At 48.6% G+C, this 25,046-nt stretch overlaps 1 protein-coding gene across 1 annotated transcript in view; it reads left to right on the top strand.

Annotated features, from left to right (window-relative positions):
- LOC110526396 (uncharacterized) overlaps positions 1-25,046 on the top strand; it is a 183,659-nt gene that overhangs the window by 140,150 nt on the left and 18,463 nt on the right. The window contains 4 exon segments of the mRNA XM_090239453.1: positions 15,783-15,929; positions 17,031-17,123; positions 20,762-20,824; positions 22,327-22,435. Of these exon segments, the coding sequence (XP_090095579.1) occupies positions 15,783-15,929; positions 17,031-17,123; positions 20,762-20,824; positions 22,327-22,435 (412 nt within the window).

Genomic DNA, 25,046 nt, shown 5'->3' with positions numbered 1-25,046 from the left:
AGAGAAAACAGTCATTTCATACTGCAGTGGGGAAATTACCATAGAGTTACCAAGATGTCCACTGCAGAGCTGTGAATGCACTGCTGAGCCCTCTGCAATCTCCCCTCATTCTTGCTCTTTGTGTTACAAGTTTGTGAGGCAGGTCTGTAGTGATGAGCTATTGTACAGGCTAGTGTTTAGCTACTGTGTTTGACTACAGGATGTGGCTCTTCTACAGTCATTTACCAGCATGTTGTGGGCTCTTTATGTTAGAGATATTGTATGGCGGTTATTGACAGTGTCTTGGTAGGGCACATACTGTATGGCTGGTTGCTGTTGCTGAGTGAACCTGAGAGGCTGTTATGATTACTGGAATGTAGTTCTACTACAGTAGTCTGCATGGATGCATGGGATTGATGGGTCTTGTTGGTGTGTGTTGCCAGTGTGTTGGACAAATGTGCATTCCTGGTGTGTGTTTAAGGTGCTCTATGATTGCTGGGTTGGGTATATAGCTTGATACAGTATAAGACCACTATGTTTAATGCTGGTGTATGTTGGTTCTGTGCAGGGTGTATAAAATGCATAATGGGTGTGTTGGTGTAGTTGAGCGTCTGAGGGGGTTGGATACCATCAGTGTGGTGGGGTGTTGGTGTGGTTGGGTGTAACACCGGTGTATTGGGGTGTGTGGGGTATATACTCTAATAACCATGTATTGGGGAGTGGGGCTGGGGTAGGATGAAAGGGTTAGAAGCGTATATCAGACTCCAGCCCAGGCAGAACTAATAAAAGGCCAACCATGTTGGAGCTCCTCTGCTTCTGGCAACAGCGCTGCTTTTTACTGCCGCTCTGACAGCAAGATAAAGTGCTCATCCAATTAGAAAAATATTTGGTCACCTACCTACCAATGGAGCTTGGGCTTTTATTTTTCAAGCCATTTGATCCGGAATCCTTGCTATTTTTATTGTATGTTTTCCTATCATTGTGTATATACATTTGATTGCGCAGCCATGGAATGTTGATGAACCATTTACCATGTAGTAATGTAGTGAATGTTGTCTGTCTCAGTGTGGTTTCTAATGAAGGGTGGGGCTGGAGGCACTGCTACATAGTGTAGGTCTGTGTATAGTATGGTGGTGTGTGGGTTTACATTCTGTTAGGTTTTTGTGTTGGTGTCGGCTATGTTTGGGCTGAGAGGATTTTAGTCATCTCTGTCATTTGTCCATTTCCTGTGCAGGACTCTGTACATGTATACATCGCCATCTCTGCTTAAGAATACTGATGTATTTTTTCCAGTGCATTAAAATTAAATTCTCTCTTGTTGTAAAAAGAGGCACATGTTAAAAATAATTGGATGTGGGAGAGAACAAAGGGCTGCCTCTCGTTCCCTCCCTGCACACCCCAGCTAGGCGTTAATACCAAGCCAGCCGCATTGTTCTGCCGTCTGCAGCCATCCCCCCAGCCAGACACTCAGCGCTGGAGAAGTCACTTTTAATGTCTGATAATCAAGGTGAATTTTCAAAAAGCTGCCATTTTCAAACGATGGTGTATATATTACATGGAGATGGAATTTGAGGAGGGGAGGGGCTCTGCTGGGAGAGAGGCAGAGCCTCGGCCATGCACAGTGGAAGAGAGACACCTAATGGCCACGGCATGGACTGCAGGCAGGTTGTGCTCTGTTGGCAATCAATGGAGGAAGGTGGTTGTCAGTTCACTGTCAGTCATGTGTTGTTGTGCTGTGTAATTTGCTTTGTCTGTGGTAGAGTATGTGTGTTCCACAAGTTCAGGTTGAACAATAGCTTTCAGCGATTCCTATTTTCTCAATGAGCCATTCACTAGGAATGTCCTTGTGTCCTCCAAACATTCATGTACATTTTACTCATATACAGACAGAGTATATAGAGATCTATTATTAAAGATAGTATGTCCACGTATATGTGTGTTCATCCGCTCTTCTCAGTAATTGTGGTGGAGCGTTGCAGGGGAGACCGAGGCAGCCGAGATAGGAGTAGGGGGGCTCTATTTCTCCGGCGTGGTGCAGGGGCTCATCTTCCCCCGCCCCCTCTCCCTTCTTTCTTCCCCACGCCGATCTAAGGTAGGATTATTTCTCCTCCGCTCTGCCGCACCATATATCCCAGGTCCACAGTTCCCCCTCGCCGCTGTCATTTTTCACGCTGTGTTTTCGGGTGCAGCATTGCGCGGTGGCACTGTGCCTATGCAATATGTTAAGGAGGTGAATATATGCAGCGTGTAGAATGTAATAAGTGTACATTTATTTTCTGCGGTGGTGATTTACTGGTGTTTCCGGTGCTTGGGAAAAAGAGGGCAGCAGTGTATCTTAATGAACATGACTGCTGCGAATGCACTCACCTCTGAGGCTTTTTTACACACCGGAGACACAATATTATCCAGTTGATAGAGAGGGTTTGGATGTTTTTTATGATGTGTATAAATGAAATGCCCCGATTCCAGCATGGTGTTTTTTTTGTTTACAGATGGTGATGTTCGGTGTTGGCTTGGTTAAATACCAGTCTAATGGCACCTTGTCTGGCAGTGAGGCGGAGTTTAGTATATTTAGGATAGCTGTGGAGCTCGGACCCTGCCATTCTGATTGCCCATCCTGGTCCACCTGTGTTCCTACACCCCCTATAGAGCCCCCTGTGTTTTTAACCTGCACACACACACTGACACACACACACAATCCCCCTCCCATCTCCAGTCCTGTCCCCCTGAGTGAGATCTGATGGAGCCATGCAAAGAGGTTTAAAATAAAAACACTAACACAAACACACATGGTTGATGGAAGCCTGAAATGGACATTATACTCTGAGGGGAAGTAGATCTAATCCCATGAAACAGTAGGCTTTAAATCTATTCTGTGCTCGGAGCCTTGTGGCGCAAACCTCCCTCTGTGAGACCACCACTGAATAGAACAAAACAAATCAAACAATGTTTTTTCAGAAGTAAATGCTAGTGTAGAAGCTTTTGGTCCAGTGTGTCTGATGCTGTTCATTGATTAGCTCAGCTATGTGGGTTTGTTTTAACATTTCTGGCCTCAAAAGACTGACTTAATGCACCCCGGAAGAAAAAAAATGGAGGCAGCCTCCTCTCTGCTCTTTCATGAGGACAACGTCTCAGGCGTGCCCCGCTCTTTCAGTGTGTCTGTGTGTGCGCGCAAAAGCCTCTTCTTGTACACTGTCAAAAGCATGAAGTGTTTTTCAATGGGACACTGTTGTTGGTGGCTGAGCTCTATGTCTCTCCCATTCTAGTAGTATTTAGATTTCATATGTGCGTTATACTCCTCATCTCTTCCCCATTCTCCCGTTGGTCTTTGTGAAGTGGGAAGATTTTCCATTGTTAATTTGCTCCTTTCTCTCCCCTTTTCTATGCTGGTCTCAGAACAATTTTTTCTCTCTGAGTAGACTATGTACGACAATGTATTCTGATATTTGCTACAACTCCATGGCTTGTTTTCTATAGGATTCTTTTCTCATACTGGCTTTGTGTTGGTGTTTGAAGTTGTGTTTTAGTGTTGTGCCTGAGTGTTTGTCTCGTGGTCGTCGTGGGTTTCTGTGGTTTAGCAGAGACACTGTGAGACAGACGTGGACCCATGACACAAACCACTACAGGCATTGTGTACATCAGAGTGACCTTCCGGACCAGGCTGGAGTTCACATACAAGCTTTTTCTTCTGAAAGTACAGAAGCTATTAGATGTAATCGCGATGTTGTTGTCTTTTATATTTCCTATCTGCTAGAATTCATTGATAGTTTGATAATGCAGGGGTTCACTGAGTGCAAGAACTCTAACCATATGATAAGATATTGGCAACGTGTTTGAAGGCTGGTGGTTTTATTTGGTACATGAGTGTATTATTTGTTCCTGGCACTGTTATGTTTCATTGCTTGGTTAGAGGGCATGCTTCCAAAGTGTTGTTCTCAGCTGTAGTGGAGAGTAAAGAACGGGGAATGAGGAGAGGACTGGGGCCGGGGGCTCTCTGATGGAGGGAGGAGTGTGGAGAGATGAAGATAGGGAGCGTTGTTTTGCCAGGCCAGTGTGGCAGAGCTGTTATGTCTGGCCCTGTGTCAGCCTGGGCAGTGTGCCCACGTGGAGGCAGTGTGTAGCCAGCGCTGTGCCACAGACAGAGAGGCATAGAGACAGAGGGAGAGGCTGGTAAGAGGACTGACTGACTGTCAGGGGAGTCTGTGTTGAAGTGACACTCCCCCCTGGGGTGTGATGGGTGGGCAGGACCAGCGTGAGAGAGAGAGAGAGAGACTCACATATCTATTGGGTGAAATACCATAGTGTGCCATCACAGCAGCAAGATATGTGACCTGTTGCCACTCGAAAAGACTAACCAGTGCAGAACAAACACCATTGTAAATACAACCCTAATTTATTTTCACTTTTGTACTTTAACTATTTGCACATACAGTGGGGCAAAAAAGTATTTAGTCAGCCACCAATTGTGCAAGTTCTCCCACTTAAAAATATGAGAGAGGCCTGTAATTTTCATCATAGGTACACTTCAACTATGCCAAATGAGAAGGAAAAAAATCAGGAAAATCACATTGTAGGATTTTTTATTTATTTATTTGCAAATTATGGTGGAAATAAGTATTTGGTCAATAACAAAAGTTTATCTCAATACTTTGTTATATACCCTTTGTTGGCAATGACAGAGGTCAAACGTTTTCTGTAAGTCTTCACAAGGTTTTCACACACTGTTGCTGCTATTTTGGCCCATTCCTCCATGCAGATCTCCTCTAGAGCAGTGATGTTTTGGGGCTGTTGCTGGGCAACACAGACTTTCAACTCCCTCCAAAGATGTTCTATGGGGTTGAGATCTGGAGACTGGCTAGGCCACTCCAGGACCTTCCTTGAAATGCTTCTTACGAAGCCACACCTTCGTTGCCCGGGTGGTGTGTTTGGGATCATTGTCATGCTGAAAGACCCAGCCACGTTTCATCTTCAATGCCCTTGCTGATGGAAGGAGGTTTTCACTCAAAATCTCACGATACATGGCCCCATTTATTCTTTCCTTTACACGGATCAGTTGTCCTGGTCCCTTTGCAGAAAAACAGCCCCAAAGCATGATGTTTCCACCCCCATGCTTCACAGTAGGTATGGTGTTCTTTGGATGCAACTCAGCATTCTTTCTCCTCCAAACACGACGAGTTGAGTTTTTACCAAAAAGTACTATTTTGGTTTCATCCGACCATATGACATTCTCCCAATCTTCTTCTGGATCATCCAAATGCTCCCTAGCAAACTTCAGACGGGCCTGGACATGTACTGGCTTAAGCAGGGGGACACGTCTGGCACTGCAGGATTTGAGTCCCTGGCGGCGTAGTGTGTTACTGATGGTAGGCTTTGTTACTTTGGTCCCAGCTCTCTGCAGGTCATTCACTAGGTCCTCCCGTGTGGTTCTGGGATTTTTGCTCACCGCTCTTGTGATAATTTTGACCCCACGGGGTGAGATCTTGCGTGGAGCCCCAGATCGAGGGAGATTATCAGTGGTCTTGTATGTCTTCCATTTCCTAATAATTGCTCCCACAGTTGATTTCTTCAAACCAAGCTGCTTACCTATTGCAGATTCAGTCTTCCCAGCCTGGTGCAGGTCTACAATTATGTTTCTGGTGTCATTTGACAGCTCTTTGGTCTTGGCCATAGTGGAGTTTGGAGTGTGACTGTTTGAGGTTGTGGACAGGTGTCTTTTATACTGATAAAAAGTTCAAACAGGTGCCATTAATACAGGTAACGAGTGGAGGACAGAGGAGCCTCTTAAAGAAGAAGTTACAGGTCTGTGAGAGCCAGAAATCTTGCTTGTTTGTAGGTGACCAAATACTTATTTTCCACCATAATTTGCAAATAAATTCATTAAAAATCCTACAATGTGATTTTCTGGATATTTTTTTCTCATTTTCTCTGTCATAGTTGAAGTGTACCTATGATGAAAAATACAGGCCTCTCTCATCTTTTTAAGTCGGAGAACTTGCACAATTGGTGGCTGACTAAATACTTTTTTGCCCCACTGTAATATGACATTTGAAATGTCTTTATTCTTCTGGAACTTTTGTGAGTGTAGTGGCTATTTCACTTGCTTTGGCAATGTAAACATATGTTTCCCATGCCATTAATGCCTTTAAATTGAATTGCATTGAGAGGAGAGAGAAATGGCTGATGTTGGATAGTGCCATGTCATTATGTGCCTTAGCGACTCCATGGACATCATTGCCTATTTAGTGTCTGTGCATTTTCCGTTAATCTCCAATGCATGGAACATATGCAGACTGTAGTGGACAATGGGGATTTTGAGCAATTAATGCTATTTATGCAGTCGTTTATAGTCTCAAATAATACTGCTGCTAGTCTGTTCAGAGGTTGTTGTTTTTCATTCACTCAGTTGTTTCTCCTTTCTCAGTGTCAATGCTTGAATAAACAGATGCTTCATGGATAAAATGCTATCTCCCTGGTATGTGTGCATTTAAATAGTGTTTGCTTTTCAAAACCCTATCCCTCCTTTCCCCCTCTTTTCCCTCTCCGTTTCCCTCTCCCCCTCTCCACTCCTCTTTGTATCCTTAAAATATTCTGCACATCCCGCAGCAGTTCCGCATCGCAGATATCCCTAATATAATCTATGTGTCTGAATACTAATTTATACCGTCAGGATAAAATAAATAGTCTACAGTTAATCATGGGGAGCCGGCTCCTGGCCTGGCCCAATGATTTATGAAGTGCGCGTAGGCATTCTGCTACACATTTTTCTTAATTTATTTTAATCTGTCTTTCAATACATTTTGCTGGAAACGTCTTAATGATGTCAGAGGTCTGTGTCAATGACCCTGGCTTAGGGAGCAGTGCTCTGGTGGGGGAGAGGTAGAGGTGGGGGGGGTCCAGCCTGACAAGGGCACTTTCAGGCACACCCCTTCACCCCTCCCTCCCACCTCCCCTCTCCACACACCACCTCGGTTTCATTTGCAGCCTTGATGTCTGTCTGTGTGGTTGTCTGTGCTTCCATTTGTCTTTCTGTCTGTATGCCTTGCTGTCTGTGTGTCTATGTGTCTGTCTGTTTCTCCTATCAGCATTTCTCCTATCTTTCCTGTCATGACTGTGTGTCCATGTGTTTTCTGTGGGGGCTCCTGTTCCACTAGACTGCTCTCTTGTTTATGTAGCTCTCTGGTCCTATGTGAGCAGTAAGATACAGTAACGTAGCAGTACGGTTCTGGGTAATCCATACCTCTGTGTGGTCAGAGCTGTTAGCCAGGCCAGGGGCTGGGGGGTGGGTGGTTGGTGATGCTGGGCATGGTCCACCAGGGGAGAGAGAGCCCCTAGCTCTCTCTCAGACAGCAAAACACTTCACATGATTAGATGCATTTTCTCCACCCTTTCTTCTCCTCTCAAATGAAAGCCGATGCCTCCTCTACTTGTTATGCGCTGTCGACCTCCGTCAATTAGCGCGGAGCGTGCCCGACGTGACGCTCGGAGAGCCCTGGTAGGGAGCAGGCGGGCAGGCGCTGGGCCTCCGCCCTAACCACGTCCGTCCGTCTGCCAGGTTCCCAGGCAGACAGAGGCAGCACACAGCTCGTCAGAGCAGGGCCCCATTAGGGACATCCACACATCTCTCTGCATCAGGATGCTCTCATTTACCTCCTCCAGATCCTACCATTCATCTCCTCTGAAAAAAAAGATCTCCCATCAAGCGGCCAAGCATGGCTGGCTGCAGTGGCTATCCTGAAAGAGGAAAAAGAATGATTTAATTTCGTCTCCTTTTTGTCTCAGTGGCCTACTCACTTTGTTCATACACACATCATTACACACAGAGGCCTGGTTTTCATCTCGCGGCCAGGCAGGCTGAGGCTGAGATCAGGGCTCTAAGTTAGCCATGCGGCCGCAACCAGGCCATCGCTGCAGATCAATACCTGTGGTCAGGACGGAGCACGCCGTGCTTTGCTGTGCTACGCCTCCTAAATAGGCCCTGCAGGTCCCACTATAAAACACCTCACAGGCCAGCCTGGCGGACCCATAAATCCATACAGTTTTTTTTTCTTTCTATTGGAGCGAGCCAAGAGTAGCAGGGCTGGGTTAGGATAGGGTGGTCCATGAACAGAGGTCTAGAGGTTAGGGAGTATGACTCTAGGGTGGTTCCAGCTGTTAATCTGTATCCTTAGAGACCTATAATCAATAAGCATTAGCCAGGGAAAGGACAGGTTGGGATTTGTGTTGTGTCTTTTGAAAATAAACATACACTCTTTGATTTGGGCCAGAACAAGCACACTTGTTTGGTTATTGTGTTGAGATCGCTAGTCTGGAGTGTTTTACTGTGAACTGGGTTACAGGGCTGGATGGTGCTAGTATCAAATCAAATCAAAGTTTATTTGTCACGTGCGCAGAATACAACAGGTGTAGTAGACCTTACAGTGAAATGCTTACTTACAGGCTCTAACCAATAGTGCAAAAAAAGGTGCTAGGGCAATGCTGGGCTACAGCAAGGCTGGATTGTGCTAGTATGCTGGACTACAGCAGGGATGGATTGTGCTAGTATGCTGGACTACAGCAGGGCTGGATTGTGCTAGTATGCTGGACTACAGCAGGGCTGGATTGTGCTAGTATGCTGGACTACAGCAGGGCTGGATTGTGCTAGTATGCTGGACTACAGCAGGGCTGGATTGTGCTAGTATGCTGGGCTACAGCAGGGCTGGATTGTGCTAGTATGCTGGGCTACAGCAGGGCTGGATGGTGCTAGTATGCTGGGCTACAGCAGGGCTGGATTGTGCCAGTATGCTGGACTACAGCAGGGCTGGATGGTGCTAGTATGCTGGGCTACAGCAGGGCTGGATGGTGCTAATATGCTGGGCTACAGCAGGGCTGGATGGTGCTAGTATGCTGGGCTACAGCAGGGCTGGATTGTGCCAGTATGCTGGGCTACAGCAGGGTTGGATTGTGCTAGTATGCTGGGCTACAGCAGGGCTGGATGGTGCTAGTATGCTGGGCTACAGCAGGGCTGGATTGTGCCAGTATGCTGGGCTACAGCAGGGTTGGATTGTGCTAGTATGCTGGGCTACAGCAGGGCTGGATGGTGCTAGTATGCTGGGCTACAGCAGGGCTGGATGGTGCTAGTATGCTGGGCTACAGCAGGGTTGGAGTGAGTAAGATGTGTTCCAGATGAGAGCCTGGGGACCTGCCAGAGACAGAGAGAGACAGAAGGCTGATTCTCCTCATCTCTCTCCTTCAACCCCCCAGGCTGTGTGTGTGTGAGTGCCTCTGTCTCTGTTGGCCTGCTCCATGCATTAACCAAACAGATAGCCACCAACTTTAATTACCTTTGCTTCCACTTACTCACCCCTGATGCCCTCAAACTCCATCCACCGTTCTTGCCTCCGTCGCTTGTGCAAATGAAAGAGGAATAGGGGAGAGAAAGAAGAGAAGCATAATTACGTATTTTAGTGGAGTGCGGCAGAATGCCTTTTGCCAAATGACTCTAATTCCAAATAGTTAACAAGATTTTTCTTTTTAATAGAGCCGAATCCGTGTGACAGCAAATAGCTTTCCCATTTGCAGCCCTTAATGGCTTTTCATACTTTGCACTTCCAATAAGCAGTAAACTCGGAAATTAATATTGCACGCTGTGTTATGATGCAAATGGGAGCGAGATAGGAGAGCGGTACCTTCATGCAGAAAGCTCTGATTAGATCCATAATTGCTTCAGTGGGATGAAAGCATTTCTCCCGTTCGTTTGAATTTGTTTTTTTTATATATATGTATATTTTAAGCCTCGCGATTCGCTCCGGCGTCAGAATCGACAGAATTGTTTTGTTATGTTGTTGTTTTGCGTTTTTAAGTCAATGCTAATCAGTGGTAATTGTGGTTGGAAGAAAAACACTCCTCCACAAAGTCTTTGTCTATATGGAAGATTGTTTATGTGACCTTTCACTGTATTCACTATGTATTGGTGTATATTTTCTGTACTGTGTTCAGATCTGTAGAATATGGTTTAAGATCCTAAAGGTAGATTCTATCCTTGGAGCGTCCCACTAAAACACCTCTATTTCATCTGATCATACTGTAAATGGACATTTAGCTGCTTTATGGGTCACCCAGTTACAATGTCTTTGAACCAACCAGCCACCTCTTTCCAGGAAAACACATGAGGCGCAATATTTGATATATTTGTGCAAGGTGTCTCATAATTAACATCTGATCCAAGTCATTTAGTTTCCAATTCCATTTTACACGTCCTCAAATATTAAGCCTGGTCTGTGCATAACGTATTGACATCCACGGGGTTGTCATGTTAATGGAACATATACATTTATTATATGGCTTGACCCTGATCAAAAATTCAACTCCTAACGGCACCCTTAGGCACCTGGCTCTCATCCTTGCTCTTTCACAAGCCACTTCAATCTGTCTCTGTCATATTCAACATCTCGCCCTCCTCAACCCTGTTGACTCACTGCATATCACTGTAGCAGGCTGTCCTGTACCGCAGACATATGTGTTTGTCTGTTCATGAGCGTATACATTCCACCTGCTCATATTGTCTGATTTACTGCATTCCCAGCCCAGCTATGTTATAACACTGTCATATGCTTTAAATGCAGATTATCCCTTAAGACTGTAAATACGCCACAGCACAGCGGCCTGCCCCGATGCCTGACTCTAGCCAGCCCAGCCCACAGAGCCTGTCTTTGGGGAGAGAAGAGCGTCCTGCCTGCTTGGAGCCCCAGCCCCAGACATACAGCCACACTGACCTTTGGACAGAAATAGCTAATAAATGGGCCTCCGATTGCTGCCAGCTATTGAGGTTAAGTGTCCTTTGGTCTGCGGGGCTTCAATGTAGCGCTGTGCAGCCGAGGCTGGCTGGGTCACGTGACCAACGCGCACGCCCACACACACACGCACATCTGATTCCCTCTCGCCGGCAGTGTCGTCATGGCAACGCTTCATTTATTTTTCAGCGTGTTCCTATTTCACCTGTCACTTCGATAATTGCCACAGAATTTTCCAGCGCATCACGGAAGAAATTACGATGATGATAATAATAAGACAATATTTATGAGCCAAATGACTGACAGACAAGTGTAGAGAGATGAAGAAATGTAGAAAGGTTTCATTAGGATAGAATATTAATGCAGGGACAAGGCCTTTTTGGGACTGATAAAGCTTGTTCCCTTTTGTCTCACGGGCTTTAGCTCATTGCCTGTGTGACTGGCAGCGGAGTCTGAATTTCCATTGTTTTAATTGGGTCACCCTCTCCTCCATGTCGCCTCTCTGGTGAGCATCTCTCTGCTTAATCAGTTCTACAAGACTGTCTCGCTAGCCGAAACGTCCTAAACATCCTGTGACCCTCACAACTATTGATGTTATGCTTTTAGAAGTATTGATAAGACCAGCAAACGTAATGTCCTTTGTCACGGTGCTGTGTTCATTATTGGCCTGAGAGAGAGAGAGAGAGAGAGCTGGTCTCATTCTCACTGTATAGCTTGAAATTGACAGCAAGCTGTGAAAGCCAGCAAGCTGTGAAAGCCAGAAAGCTGTGAAAGCCAGCTACTGAAGTGAATAAGAATGATGCATTTCTTTAATTGGCTGTGGTAGCATTTGTTTACTGAGGTTATTGACAAGATGTTGGATATGTTCTATGTGCATAATTAAAGTGGGGTGGGGATATTAGTGTGCTTGTTGTGTTAGGTGCATTGAGTGCATTCTGGACTTGGTCGATATGTGTCATATTATCACGTCCTGCTGCTTTGAATGATTCTCATAATGCACTAGCATATAAAACATATTTTCTCATCAAAGTGTTCCAGACCTCATTTGAGATTTTAAAGTCAATATCTACTTTCAAAATCTTGTAACTCAAATGAGTCTGTGTTTGTAACGATAACAAATGCCCTATCCTGTCGGGGTATTTTAGGATTAGAACATAAAAATGTGAAATGATTCTTGCTTGCTTTGCTTGATAAAACAAAGACACGAAAGCAAGCGTCCATGTTGGATTTATATGTGTGCTTTGGGGGAATGTCAGTGGAATTAATTGATTTGCCCATATTTGTCAGAAAAGAGTAAGCGCCTAACCCCAGCTTGCATTATTAAAGCTAATACCACAGTGGTTTCGGCAAGTCCTCTGCCGTGAATCAAAGTCTGACACGGACTGATGATGTATGGATATATTATTCCGAGCGTTGCATGGGGCTCTGAGCAGGGCTCTTGCCCCCCATCCCATCCTGCATCAGCAGCCCCACCCCACCCCCCTGGAGGGTACCTGTGTTTTCAAAGTAAAGACCACTTAGAGAATAGCCCGGGGCATCTGCATACTGGAGTGTCCTGTGTTACACATTAGAAGCCTGTGTCCAGGTCAGCAACATAAACACTCTCAACAGCCTCTGTCTCCCCCTCCGCCCCGGATACCTCAAAGACAGAGAGGGGAAACAGCTCACACAGACAGGCCACAGTGTGGATCAGATGGTCTTTAGGGACGTGACCACGTTAATGACCACTCTCTGAGAACCTCCTCAGCTCAATCCTGAGGTGAGCTTTCATAGACAATATGGAGAAAATGCCTAGATTAAATTAAATTGCCATTACATATTTAAAAAGCATTCAATAGCTTTTTTCTAGAGAATGAGGAGATATTCAGTCCAATTCAAAGCATTGTGACTTTTACCTGCCTAGCTTAGCACAGTAACCCCTTCTTACTTATGTAGCCTGTCCCAGCAGACAAACACCCAGTACGTCTCAGAACACGGCAGCATGTCTGCTAACAAATACACTACTTAATGAGCTTCATCTAGTGGAAATTGAAAAGCACTTGTGGAAATAATGAACACTTAAACGCTGAGAGGATGGGTGAGGGGCGGAGGGAGAAGAAGATGGGGCGCGCTTTTTGACATGTGGCATCAAAGACAGCATAGACTAAACGGGGGCGTATGAGAAGGAGCTGGGACTGTGCAGTGTACAGGGTGCACTGGGCTGACATCTTGGGGGTGAACAGCAGACACAACAGGCAGTAAACATCTCCCCCATGGGTGAGGCCTCGGCAGAGGGTGAGACGGGGTTAACGATCAGACGTCTCGTTCAATCCCCCCGGTGGAGTAAATGGGTTTTGATCAGGCGCCAGGAAGGAGCAGAATAAGCTGCTTTCATAGGCAGGCTTTACCATTTGTCAAGACCAACAGTTTTAATATTTAAAAAAACAATCCTATTACCGAACAAAAATAGAGCAAGGATACCGGGAAACCTGCAATATAAATGTTTAATGGCAGTTTCTGCATATAGCTTTTGTATCTACATATATAGCTTGGTTGGTTGTTGAGGGAAAAACAAGGAGTATTGCTTCACTGCTCCTTTGTGTGGATGCAGACAGAGAGAGCTGGAATTGAATGGCTGGGAAGGACATTAGAATGTCTTTACTGCCTTTCTCATTTCTGTATCTCCCCACCTGCCGAGATGGAGGTGTGAGGAATAGCATCATTAAGGTAATGTGCCTGGGAAGGCAATGAGTTGAGATCTAACGTGGGCAGGTTCCTCGGCTCAGCCACCAGAAGCTTTAAATGCCCAATCTACAGTGACCTTTACCGCAGAGCGAGGAGAGAGCTTTGGAACTCACACACAAACACACACACAGCCCACCAGACATATTGAGCAACGCATATAATGTACACATTTAACATATAGATTATTGTGTTAAATGGCTTCTAAATGATGACTGTTTTATTTGTTTGGAGATAAAGACCCGTCCAGTGTGGATATGAGTGTGTAATTTGAGGTTTGTGTCTGTCTGGGATCAGTTAGTCTGGAGTGTTGCAGCCTCCACAGCGTCACCAAACTCCAGGTTGTCTGTCAGCTGAGATGCAGAGCGGAGCCCTTTCATGTCACCGGCATTCTCTTGACAGAGTGGCAGAATGAGAGCAATTATAATACACTTAGTGAGTGTGTGTTCCAGTATCAGATGGACCGCTGGACCAGACCAGCAGCACAGAGGCACCGGTATGCCTCTGTTGCTGTAACCCTCTTCCATCAGCAGCACCCCCGCCAGAGAGAAGACCATGAGGGGGGTTTAGTCAACCCCTGTCTTAGTGTCCAAGCACAGCCAAGCCAATCATTCCTCAGCCCCCTTCGCCCCCCCGTCCTGCAGCGAGAGAGTCAACAGCCCTCCTTAAACACTCTCGTTCTCTTTTAATGTGTCGTTTCACTGTGTTTGTAGGCAATCAGGAGTGACCAGGGGTTATTTTCTTGTTTGGTCGTCCAATGTGTGTTTTGTTTGGGCTGAGGTCTTGCTGATGAATTTCACATTTTCCAGGGTGGTTGACCAATGAGTGGTGTGGGTCTAGGGGAATGTGGCCGGTGGTGTTTTTCTTTAATAAGTCTAGAGGTGAGGGGAACACACCATGTGATCAGTCATCCTGTCAGGATGCTCGACTCTGATTAGCCCAGTACTCTGGCTGACATATCTGACCTGCCACACTCCACGATGTCAAACGACTGACTCCGGTTCACCTAATGACTATTTTTAAGTTAGCCAAAAAGTCATCTTTTGTGACCTATCGTGAATCAAGTTTGTTTATCGGATTCATCTCTTACGAAAAGAAGAAAAACATCCATCTCTTTGTTGTGGCATTTTCAGAGTTTTCAGTAGATAAGGTCACAGACGTACTAAAATACAGATCATCAAAATATATCGCCCTCCATGATTTCACTGGCCCGTCTGATTAGCTCTGGGAACCCTTTTGTTACACCTGTCCTACAACTCTTCTAGCAGCATTTTATTAGTCCTAGTTGCTCCAGGCTCCCTGGCTTTGAAGCCTCTCTATAGCTCCCCCACTACCCCCATGTCCCTATGTCCCCTGTTCCCCTTGTCCTGTCAGGTGTGTGTCTGAGGCAGCCTAGTGCTGTTGGTGGCACTCTCCCCTTTGGGCCTCCGTCAGAGACTTCAGAATAGATCTTTATTTACAGCACAGAAGTTGGAAACAGCTGGTCAATCCATTTAGCCTAAGGCCACTGATTTGTTCGTATTTACTACAACACCCAAAGAAAAGCCGGGTTTTTTCCCCTCTCTCTTTCCTATTGATCCGGCGCTTAGGAAATCTGCTCTGCTGTCTAAACACTATTGATCCCTCCCTCTCGACGGCAGGCTACCCGCACCAGTGTATAAAGGGACTGGATGAATTGAAATTTCATTTCCGACAACTTGTTCCTGTTATTTCTACCTGTTTTTTGAGGGAGGGGAACATGCGCTGGCGAGACGATAGGTGGTTGGCAGAGGGAGGAGCAGTGGGGCGAGGCTCGCTATGTCATACTAGACCGCACCGTAATGTACAACCATAAACAGGCCAGCCACACACACAGGCCCCAGCCAGGAATGAATTCCTTGTTGAATAAGTTCCCAGTGATCATTATGGGCTAATAGGGCCTGCCGTAGGCCAGCATGCCCGGCTCTCTCTCAGGCCTCTCAGCAGCCAGCTGAATGGAGAGTCACAGCTACATCACAGAGCCAGCCAACACCCACAGAGAGAGCTGGACCTCAGCGCCAACATCCAGACCTCTCAATCATATGGATCGTATGGAGTTTTATAGCCAAATGAAGAGTCTTGTGAGGAACTACCCAACATGTTCTCTACAGGCTTTATATGATTCATCTAGTCTGATGAGCTGCTTGTTGTCAAGCCTTTAGTTTAGCAGGATGCTGTTGGTTGTGGTTTCAACCAGGATGTGTGACCATACCTTACCTCCCATGAGCAAAAGTTGTCTGTACAGTGTGTGTGTGTGTGTGTGATTGACATTATTCTTCTTTCTATGTCCTTTAGCTGCAGGACAGGAGTGCTGAGGTGCAGAGGCTCCAGAGGTCATTGGCTGAGCTACATGGACGAGAGATGAGGTGGGAGAGAGAGACATCCGCCCTGCAGGGCCAGCCGGGCCTTGCCAGAGAGGAGCTCCACAGCGCCATCCTCAGGGTGAGCCCCGAACTGCATCCTGCCCTTCCGCAGCGATCCCCATTGTGTTCCACTCAGACGATTAGCACTGAGATATAGTGGTACATAAAAGGGGAGGCCCTGTTTTAATTAACATAAATATTAGTATAATGACGTGAAGCCATCCCACGTTCCATTTCAGGCTCTTAGTGTTAATACCTATTTTAATACATTATCATTACCGCCATCATAATTCTTATTATGGTAACTGTAATTATTCGATTTATGACAGAATTATTATTTTGTTCCCTGCAGCCATTTCCTCCCCGTAAAACCACATTTTCCCTTGTGTATGGCGCTCTCGGTCTCCCCCCTCAAAAATATTGAACGGGCACTGATAAAGATAAACACACAAACACCCCAGCCTGTTGGCTCCCGCCCCTGTAAAACACTCAATCTGAATTGCATATCCGCCTGGCGACCAGGCTTGTCATAAGCCGTATTAAGAAAAATGGTCACACGGTTTGACATAAATTGGAAAATGACATTTGGAAAGCGGCCGCTGCTGTGGAAATTAGAGATATTAAAATTATAAATCAGTGTCTGGATGTGCAAGGGGGTGTTGAGGAGAGGCTGAGTGTTCTCTTTCTCTCCAATGTCCCTCTCTCTCTCTTGCCTCTCTTTCTCTCTCTCTCTCTCTCTCTCTCTCTCTCTCTCTCTCTCTCTCTCTCTCTCTCTCTCTCTCTCTCTCTCTCTCTCTCTCTGTGTCTGTCTGTGTTTCTCTCGCGTCTCATTCTTTCTCTGGGGACAGCAGAGGGGGCCTGGTCCTACAGGGACAGAGGCCTGGAGAAAGTGCTCCTCTCTGGCTCAGCGACCCTCTCTCTGCTCCGTAGGGACAAACACTCCCTCTCATTTGGCAGTGAAAGTAGAGGATATTGTCTGTGCTGGCGTAGTGTCCTGTCAGCTGATTTAGCAGCTCTCACGCTCTAACCTGCTAATGGATCATTTCAGAGGTGTGATATGCATAATGCAAAGATATCCGCTGACACCTTTAAAAACAGACACTTCCCTCTCCCATGTGTGCCTCACCTCTGCCCTCCGGGTGTGTGCGTGTGTGTGTGGGCATTTGTGTGTTTTGAGCAGAGGCAGGCACAGCAGCAGAAGGAAGAGCTGTTTGGTGAGCTGCAGAGGGAGGTGGACAGACTGAAGAATGGGAGACAGGAGATGCAAAAAAAGGTAATTGAGTGCTTTGTCTATTGACAGCATCAGTAACACACCTCACACACACACACACACACACACACACACAGAGCTTACAAGAAAGGCATTTCACTGTACTTGTGCATGTGACATTAAAACATAAATCTTGAAAAACACACACGCTGTCTATAACAACCTTCCTTTGCTCAATGAAGAACAGTAACCCCACTCATATAAACATGTGTGTACCTTCAAGTACCTTCAACTGCTCAATAAGTTGTGATTCTTTATACTGCCTGACTGGACTGCACATCCCTTCCTTTCACTGAGCTCAAAGAGAGGCTCCACAAAAGACTGCAACTGCTGTGGGGCTATGTGCCTTGACACTGCCGACCCTGAGCTATTGAGGGAAAAAAATATGTCTGCTTTAAGATGAGGCTCAACTGTGCTACCTTCAAGGCATGGGTTAAAGCTCTTTTCATTCCAAGTGCAGGGAGAAAACATTACCTATTTGTGTCCTTGGGGCAGGAATGTTGCATTCAGATACAGGGTATTTGTGTTGCGAGAGAAGAGGTCAAGAGTGATGTCATCCTCCTTGGATCTGAAAGAAGAGAGGTCACCTCTATAAGAGCAATCCCACCCAGACTGGGTTCATGTGCCATTCTCTGCCCTCCGACTCTCAAGATGTTCACACTCAGATTGAACTATCACTTAAGAAGTTTCTGAAGATTTCATTTCCATCAGGCAAGTCTTTCCTTGCTCAATATCTGCTGTTTACCATAAAGCGCTCTCTAAGGCCTCCACTCAGTACGGCTTAATTTCCCTAACTGCCAGAGTTCCAGTACAGCTGAATGTCACCTCCCTGCCAGGGGCCACTGTTAATAAAGCCCGGGGGCCCCAGGGGTCTGAGGTACCTGCGTCAGCCTCTCCCGTCCCGGTAGTCAGGTCTATCGCTGTCGCTTCCCACTCTTCTCCTACACACACCCTCGCCCCTGCCATCCCCCCCCCCCCCCCCCCTCCCTCGTTACCGCCCTTCCTCGCCCACGGGCCCCTCTAGCCCCTGCCCTCCCTCGTTCCCGCCCTCCCTCGCCCACTGGCCCCTCTAGCCCCTGCCCTCCCTCGTTCCCGGCCTTCCTCGCCCCCGCAATGCCTCGCCCCTGCCCTCCCTCGTTCCCTGCATTACCGCTCCCAAACTGCCCAGCCACAGCACCCCTTCAATATTTCAGCACTTTCTACTCCTGCCGTAAGTTTTTGCTGTTCTCTCTTAATATTTAAATATTTAAAGAGGTATTCCTGAAGAGGTCAAAGAAAGAAAGGAGAGGCACTTTGTTTTATTAAGATTTCAGATGCTTTTCACTCCAGGTCTATTGAGGAGAGAGAGGGGGGTAAGGGGTACAACCACTCAGTAGGACTAGATAACAGCATTAGTTATTCATCTGGACTGGCCTAGACCTGTTGTTGAATGCCAGGAGACTTAGCACTATTGAGAATGTGAACGCTATTAAAGTCCCAGTACAGTCAAAATTCAGTTTTTTGTTTCATGTTGTGCAACAGTTGATGAAATTAACACTGTAAATGTGTGAAAACTCTGTAAATGTGATCATTGTTATTTCCTCATTCTGGTTGGAAATACAATCTACACAATACCTTCTAATCTCCAGGTTTTGCATGGGTGGAGTTTTGGCTTTCTTGGTGACATCACCAGGTGGTAAATTAGTTAATAGGTCAATAACAAGGAGTTCCAAACCTCTCTGCCAATAACAGCTAGTTTTCAGTTCCCCCTCCCCACTCAGACCACTCCCAGACAGTCCTAGCAAAATTCTTGCTTGAGAAATTGTTTTTGGGTAAAAAGCTATTTTTGTTTCTTTTTGATCATTTTAATGGAAAACTATTACAGTAAGGTACTTAATTGTTATTCAGAGCTGATTTGATATTGATATAAATTGGCTGCATTGGGCCTTTAATAATGTGCTTGTTACAGTGCCTTGCGAAAGTATTCGGCCCCCTTGAACTTTGCGACCTTTTGCCACATTTCAGGCTTCAAACATAAAGATATAAAACTGATTTTTTTTGTGAAGAATCGGCACCAAGTGGGACACAATCATGAAGTGGAACGACATTTATTGGATATTTCAAACTTTTTTAACAAATCAAAAACTGAAAAATTGGGCGTGCAAAATTATTCAGCCCCCTTAAGTTAATACTTTGTAGCGCCACCTTTTGCTGCGATTACAGCTGTAAGTCGCTTGGGGTATGTCTCTATCAGTTTTGCACATCGAGAGACTGACATTTTTTCCCATTCCTCCTTGCAAAACAACTCGAGCTCAGTGAGGTTGGATGGAGAGCATTTGTGAACAGCAGTTTTCAGTTCTTTCCACAGATTCTCGATTGGATTCAGGTCTGGACTTTGACTTGGCCATTCTAACACCTGGATATGTTTATTTTTGAACCATTCCATTGTAGATTTTGCTTTATGTTTTGGATCATTGTCTTGTTGGAAGACAAATCTCCGTCCCAGTCTCAGGTCTTTTGCAGACTCCATCAGGTTTTCTTCCAGAATGGTCCTGTATTTGGCTCCATCCATCTTCCCATCAATTTTAACCATCTTCCCTGTCCCTGCTGAAGAAAAGCAGGCCCAAACCATGATGCTGCCACCACCATGTTTGACAGTGGGCATGGTGTGTTCAGGGTGATGAGCTGTGTTGCTTTTACGGCAAACATAACGTTTTGCATTGTTGCCAAAAAGTTCAATTTTGGTTTCATCTGACCAGAGCACCTTCTTCCACATGTTTGGTGTGTCTCCCAGGTGGCTTGTGGCAAACTTTAAACAACACTTTTTATGGATATCTTTAAGAAATGTCTTTCTTCTTGCCACTCTTCCATAAAGGCCAGATTTGTGCAATATACGACTGATTGTTGCCCTATGGACAGAGTCTCCCACCTCAGCTGTAGATCTCTGCAGTTCATCCAGAGTGATCATGGGCCTCTTGGCTGCATCTCTGATCAGTCTTCTCCTTGTATGAGCTGAAAGTTTAGAGGGACGGCCAGGTCTTGGTAGATTTGCAGTGGTCTGATACTCCTTCCATTTCAATATTATCGCTTGCACAGTGCTCCTTGGGATGTTTAAAGCTTGGGAAATATTTTTGTATCCAAATCCGGCTTTAAAATTCTTCACAACAGTATCTCGGACCTGCCTGGTGTGTTCCTTGTTCTTCATGATGCTCTCTGCGCTTTTAACGGACCTCTGAGACTATCACAGTGCAGGTGCATTTATACGGAGACTTGATTACACACAGGTGGATTGTATTTATCATCATTAGTCATTTAGGTCAACATTGGATCATTCAGAGATCCTCACTGAACTTCTGGAGAGAGTTTGCTGCACTGAAAGTAAAGGGGCTGAATAATTTTGCACGCCCAATTTTTCAGTTTTTGATTTGTTAAAAAAGTTTTAAATATCCAATACATGTCTTTCCACTTCATGATTGTGTCCCACTTGTTGTTGATTCTTCACAAAAAAATACAGTTTTATATCTTTATGTTTGAAGCCTGAAATGTGGCAAAAGGTCGCAAAGTTCAAGGGGGCCGAATACTTTCGCAAGGCACTGTATAACAGCCCTTCTGTGTAACCTCCCACTCTATGTACTTAACATGTTGTCTGTGTTTCTCCTCAGCTTTGTGGTAGAGAAGAGGAGCTGAAGAGGCTGAGAGACGAGCAGCATCAGCTCAAGGACAAGGTCTGTGGCTCTGGGCTCTGGGCTCTGGGCTCTGGGCTCTGGCTGACACCTTTGTGCTTCCCCCGAACAGGATGACACACAATGCTGCTTAACAAACCCTCTCCTCTCACACTGCTGTGTTGTGAGGTTCCTGACTGACTGACACAGAGTGGGCATCTTCTAACGCCTGCTTTCAACCCTTCAACTTCACATTCGCCTCTTAAGCAGTGGGAGCCGACGTGTAATGAGGCTTTTGGTCGGCCCTTAAAGGCCAAAGAGTGGGTCAGGAGCGTTCCCAGGGATTGGTGTGGTGTGTGTGTGTCTGCGTGTATGCACAAGTCTACTGGGCATGGCCTTGGCAGCCCACACTAATGAGGGCTCTGACAGGCACCTGTCCCAGTCAATAGAGCCACAGGGAGGTAGTGGGTGAAAGTGGGACAGAGCAGAGGGAAGACCTGGGACAGAGCAGAGGGAAGACCTGGGACAGAGCAGAGGGAAGACCTGTGACAGAGCAGAGGGAAGACCTGGGACAGAGCAGAGGGAAGACCTGGGACAGAGCAGAGAGAAGACCTGGGACAGAGCAGAGTGAAGACCTGGGACAGAGCAGAGAGAAGACCTGGGACAGAGCAGAGGGAAGACCTGGGACAGAGCAGAGGGAAGACCTGGGACAGAGCAGAGGGAAGACCTGGGACAGAGCAGAGGGAAGACCTGGGACAGAGCAGAGGGAAGACCTGGGACAGAGCAGAGGGAAGACCTGGGACAGAGCAGAGGGAAGACCTGGGACAGAGCAGAGGGAAGACCTGGGACAGAAGGAGTGATAATCTGTAGAGGGAGAGAGGGAACAAGAGAGAAATAGAAAAGGGTCAGACGGGCGTTTTAGGTGGTCTGCAGGTCTGCGCTAGATCCCTGTGTGAGGTGAGTAACCCCGGACGAGTGTCGAGCGCTGGGCCTGCGTGTTTTTACAGCGCGGCCTCACTGTGCTCTGGGACCGCAATAAACCACGGCCTTCAAAGCACAGCCAAGCTCCACTAACTGCTGAGTGCTTCTCTGGTGGTTGGACAAGATTACTCTCAAAACAAAGTGCAGACAGGTTGATTGATAGAAGGGTCTGTAGAGGTGCGCGCCACAGTGTTTATTCACACCCCGCTAACACTCGTTTGTTTCATTCGCATGGACTTTTATGTGCTGATCCTGTTACTGTGTGAGTTTGTCAGTTCATAAAGAATAGTCCTGCTCTTTCAGTGGGTTTTAGTGGAAACTCACTAGGGCTGTTATAGATGTGTTGTTTTAACATCCTGGGAACTAGCTGTGACAGGAGGGACAGTCTGCTCTGTGCCACAGCAGTCACTGTGATGACGAGCGTCGGACGTGTTTACATGAGTGTCTGTACTATGTCCTTGACCGTTAATGTGTGTGTTCTGAGTGTTTGTGAGTTGTGTTACTAGATGTCTCCTGACTGATATGAATGACTGAAGATGTCTATTTGGTGATATAACTGACTGGGACTGTGTGTCTATGTGCAGGTGAGGGAGAGTGATGTGCAGGCTGTGTGGCTGCAGAGCCAGGCAGACGGGGTGGGTCAGGAGCTGTGGGAGGAGAGTGCCCAGCGGGACAGGGAGCTGTGGGAGGAGAGTGCCCAGCGGGACAGGGAGCTGTGGGAGGAGAGTGCCCAGCGGGACAGGGAGCTGTGGGAGGAGAGTGCCCAGCGGGACAGGGAGCTGTGGGAGGAGAGTGCCCAGCAGGACAGGGAGCTGTGGGAGGAGAGTGCCCAGCGGGACAGGGAGCTGTGGGAGGAGAGTGCCCAGCGGGACAGGGAGCTGTGGGAGGAGAGTGCCCAGCAGGACAGGGAGCTGTGGGAGGAGAGTGCCCAGCGGGACAGGGAGCTGTGGGAGGAGAGTGCCCAGCGAGACAGGGAGCTGTGGGAGGAGAGTGCCCAGCGGGACAGGGAGCTGTGGGAGGAGAGTGCCCAGCGGGACAGGGAGCTGTGGGAGGAGAGTGCCCAGCGGGACAGGGAGCTGTGGGAGGAGAGTGCCCAGCGGGACAGGGAGCTGTGGGAGGAGAGTGCCCAGCGGGACAGGGAGCTGTGGGAGGAGAGTGCCCAGCAGGACAGGGAGCTGTGGGAGGAGAGTGCCCAGCAGAACAGGGAGCTGTGGGAGGAGAGTGCCCAGCGGGACAGGGAGCTGTGGGAGGAGAGTGCCCAGCGGGACAGGGAGCTGTGGGAGGAGAGTGCCCAGCGGGACAGGGAGCTGTGGGAGGAGAGTGCCCAGCGGGACAGGGAGCTGTGGGAGGAGAGTGCCCAGCAGGACAGGGAGCTGTGGGAGGAGAGTGCCCAGCGGGACAGGGAGCTGTGGGAGGAGAGTGCCCAGCGGGACAGGGAGCTGTGGGAGGAGAGTGCCCAGCAGGACAGGGAGCTGTGGGAGGAGAGTGCCCAGCGGGACAGGGAGCTGTGGGAGGAGAGTGCCCAGCGAGACAGGGAGCTGTGGGAGGAGAGTGCCCAGCGGGACAGGGAGCTGTGGGAGGAGAGTGCCCAGCGGGACAGGGAGCTGTGGGAGGAGAGTGCCCAGCGGGACAGGGAGCTGTGGGAGGAGAGTGCCCAGCAGGACAGGGAGCTGTGGGAGGAGAGTGCCCAGCGGGACAGGGAGCTGTGGGAGGAGAGTGCCCAGCAGGACAGGGAGCTGTGGGAGGAGAGTGCCCAGCAGAACAGGGAGCTGTGGGAGGAGAGTGCCCAGCGGGACAGGGAGCTGTGGGAGGAGAGTGCCCAGCGGGACAGGGAGCTGTGGGAGGAGAGTGCCCAGCAGGACAGGGAGCTGTGGGAGGAGAGTGCCCAGCAGGACAGGGAGCTGTGGGAGGAGAGTGCCCAGCAGGACAGGGAGCTGTGGGAGGAGAGTGCCCAGCGGGACAGGGAGCTGTGGGAGGAGAGTGCCCAGCAGGACAGGGAGCTGTGGGAGGAGAGTGCCCAGCGGGACAGGGAGCTGTGGGAGGAGAGTGCCCAGCGGGACAGGGAGCTGTGGGAGGAGAGTGCCCAGCGGGACAGGGAGCTGTGGGAGGAGAGTGCCCAGCGGGACAGGGAGCTGTGGGAGGAGAGTGCCCAGCAGGACAGGGAGCTGTGGGAGGAGAGTGCCCAGCAGAACAGGGAGCTGTGGGAGGAGAGTGCCCAGCGGGACAGGGAGCTGTGGGAGGAGAGTGCCCAGCGGGACAGGGAGCTGTGGGAGGAGAGTGCCCAGCAGGACAGGGAGCTGTGGGAGGAGAGTGCCCAGCAGGACAGGGAGCTGTGGGAGGAGAGTGCCCAGCGGGACAGGGAGCTGTGGGAGGAGAGTGCCCAGCGGGACAGGGAGCTGTGGGAGGAGAGTGCCCAGCAGGACAGGGAGCTGTGGGAGGAGAGTGCCCAGCAGAACAGGGAGCTGTGGGAGGAGAGTGCCCAGCGGGACAGGGAGCTGTGGGAGGAGAGTGCCCAGCGGGACAGGGAGCTGTGGGAGGAGAGTGCCCAGCAGGACAGGGAGCTGTGGGAGGAGAGTGCCCAGCAGGACAGGGAGCTGTGGGAGGAGAGTGCCCAGCAGGACAGGGAGCTGTGGGAGGAGAGTGCCCAGCGGGACAGGGAGCTGTGGGAGGAGAGTGCCCAGCAGGACAGGGAGCTGTGGGAGGAGAGTGCCCAGCAGGACAGGGAGCTGTGGGAGGAGAGTGCCCAGCAGGACAGGGAGCTGTGGGAGGAGAGTGCCCAGCAGGACAGGGAGCTGTGGGAGGAGAGTGCCCAGCGGGACAGGGAGCTGTGGGAGGAGAGTGCCCAGCAGGACAGGGAGCTGTGGGAGGAGAGTGCCCAGCGGGACAGGGAGCTGTGGGAGGAGAGTGCCCAGCAGGACAGGGAGCTGTGGGAGGAGAGTGCCCAGCAGGACAGGGAGCTGTGGGAGGAGAGTGCCCAGCAGGACAGGGAGCTGTGGGAGGAGAGTGCCCAGCGGGAGAGGGAGCTGTGGGAGGAGAGTGCCCAGCGGGACAGGGAGCTGTGGGAGGAGAGTGCCCAGCAGGACAGGGAGCTGTGGGAGGAGAGTGCCCAGCAGGACAGGGAGCTGTGGGAGGAGAGTGCCCAGCGGGACAGGGAGCTGTGGGAGGAGAGTGCCCAGCGGGACAGGGAGCTGTGGGAGGAGAGTGCCCAGCAGGACAGGGAGCTGTGGGAGGAGAGTGCCCAGCGGGACAGGGAGCTGTGGGAGGAGAGTGCCCAGCGGGACAGGGAGCTGTGGGAGGAGAGTGC

The sequence above is a fragment of the Oncorhynchus mykiss genome, chromosome 6, assembly GCF_057628025.1.
Source record: "Oncorhynchus mykiss isolate SJ-2025 chromosome 6, ASM5762802v1, whole genome shotgun sequence".
Lineage (NCBI taxonomy): Eukaryota > Metazoa > Chordata > Actinopteri > Salmoniformes > Salmonidae > Oncorhynchus > Oncorhynchus mykiss.
Note: the sequence above shows the minus strand (reverse complement) of the source record. Positions and strands in the feature narration are given on the sequence as shown.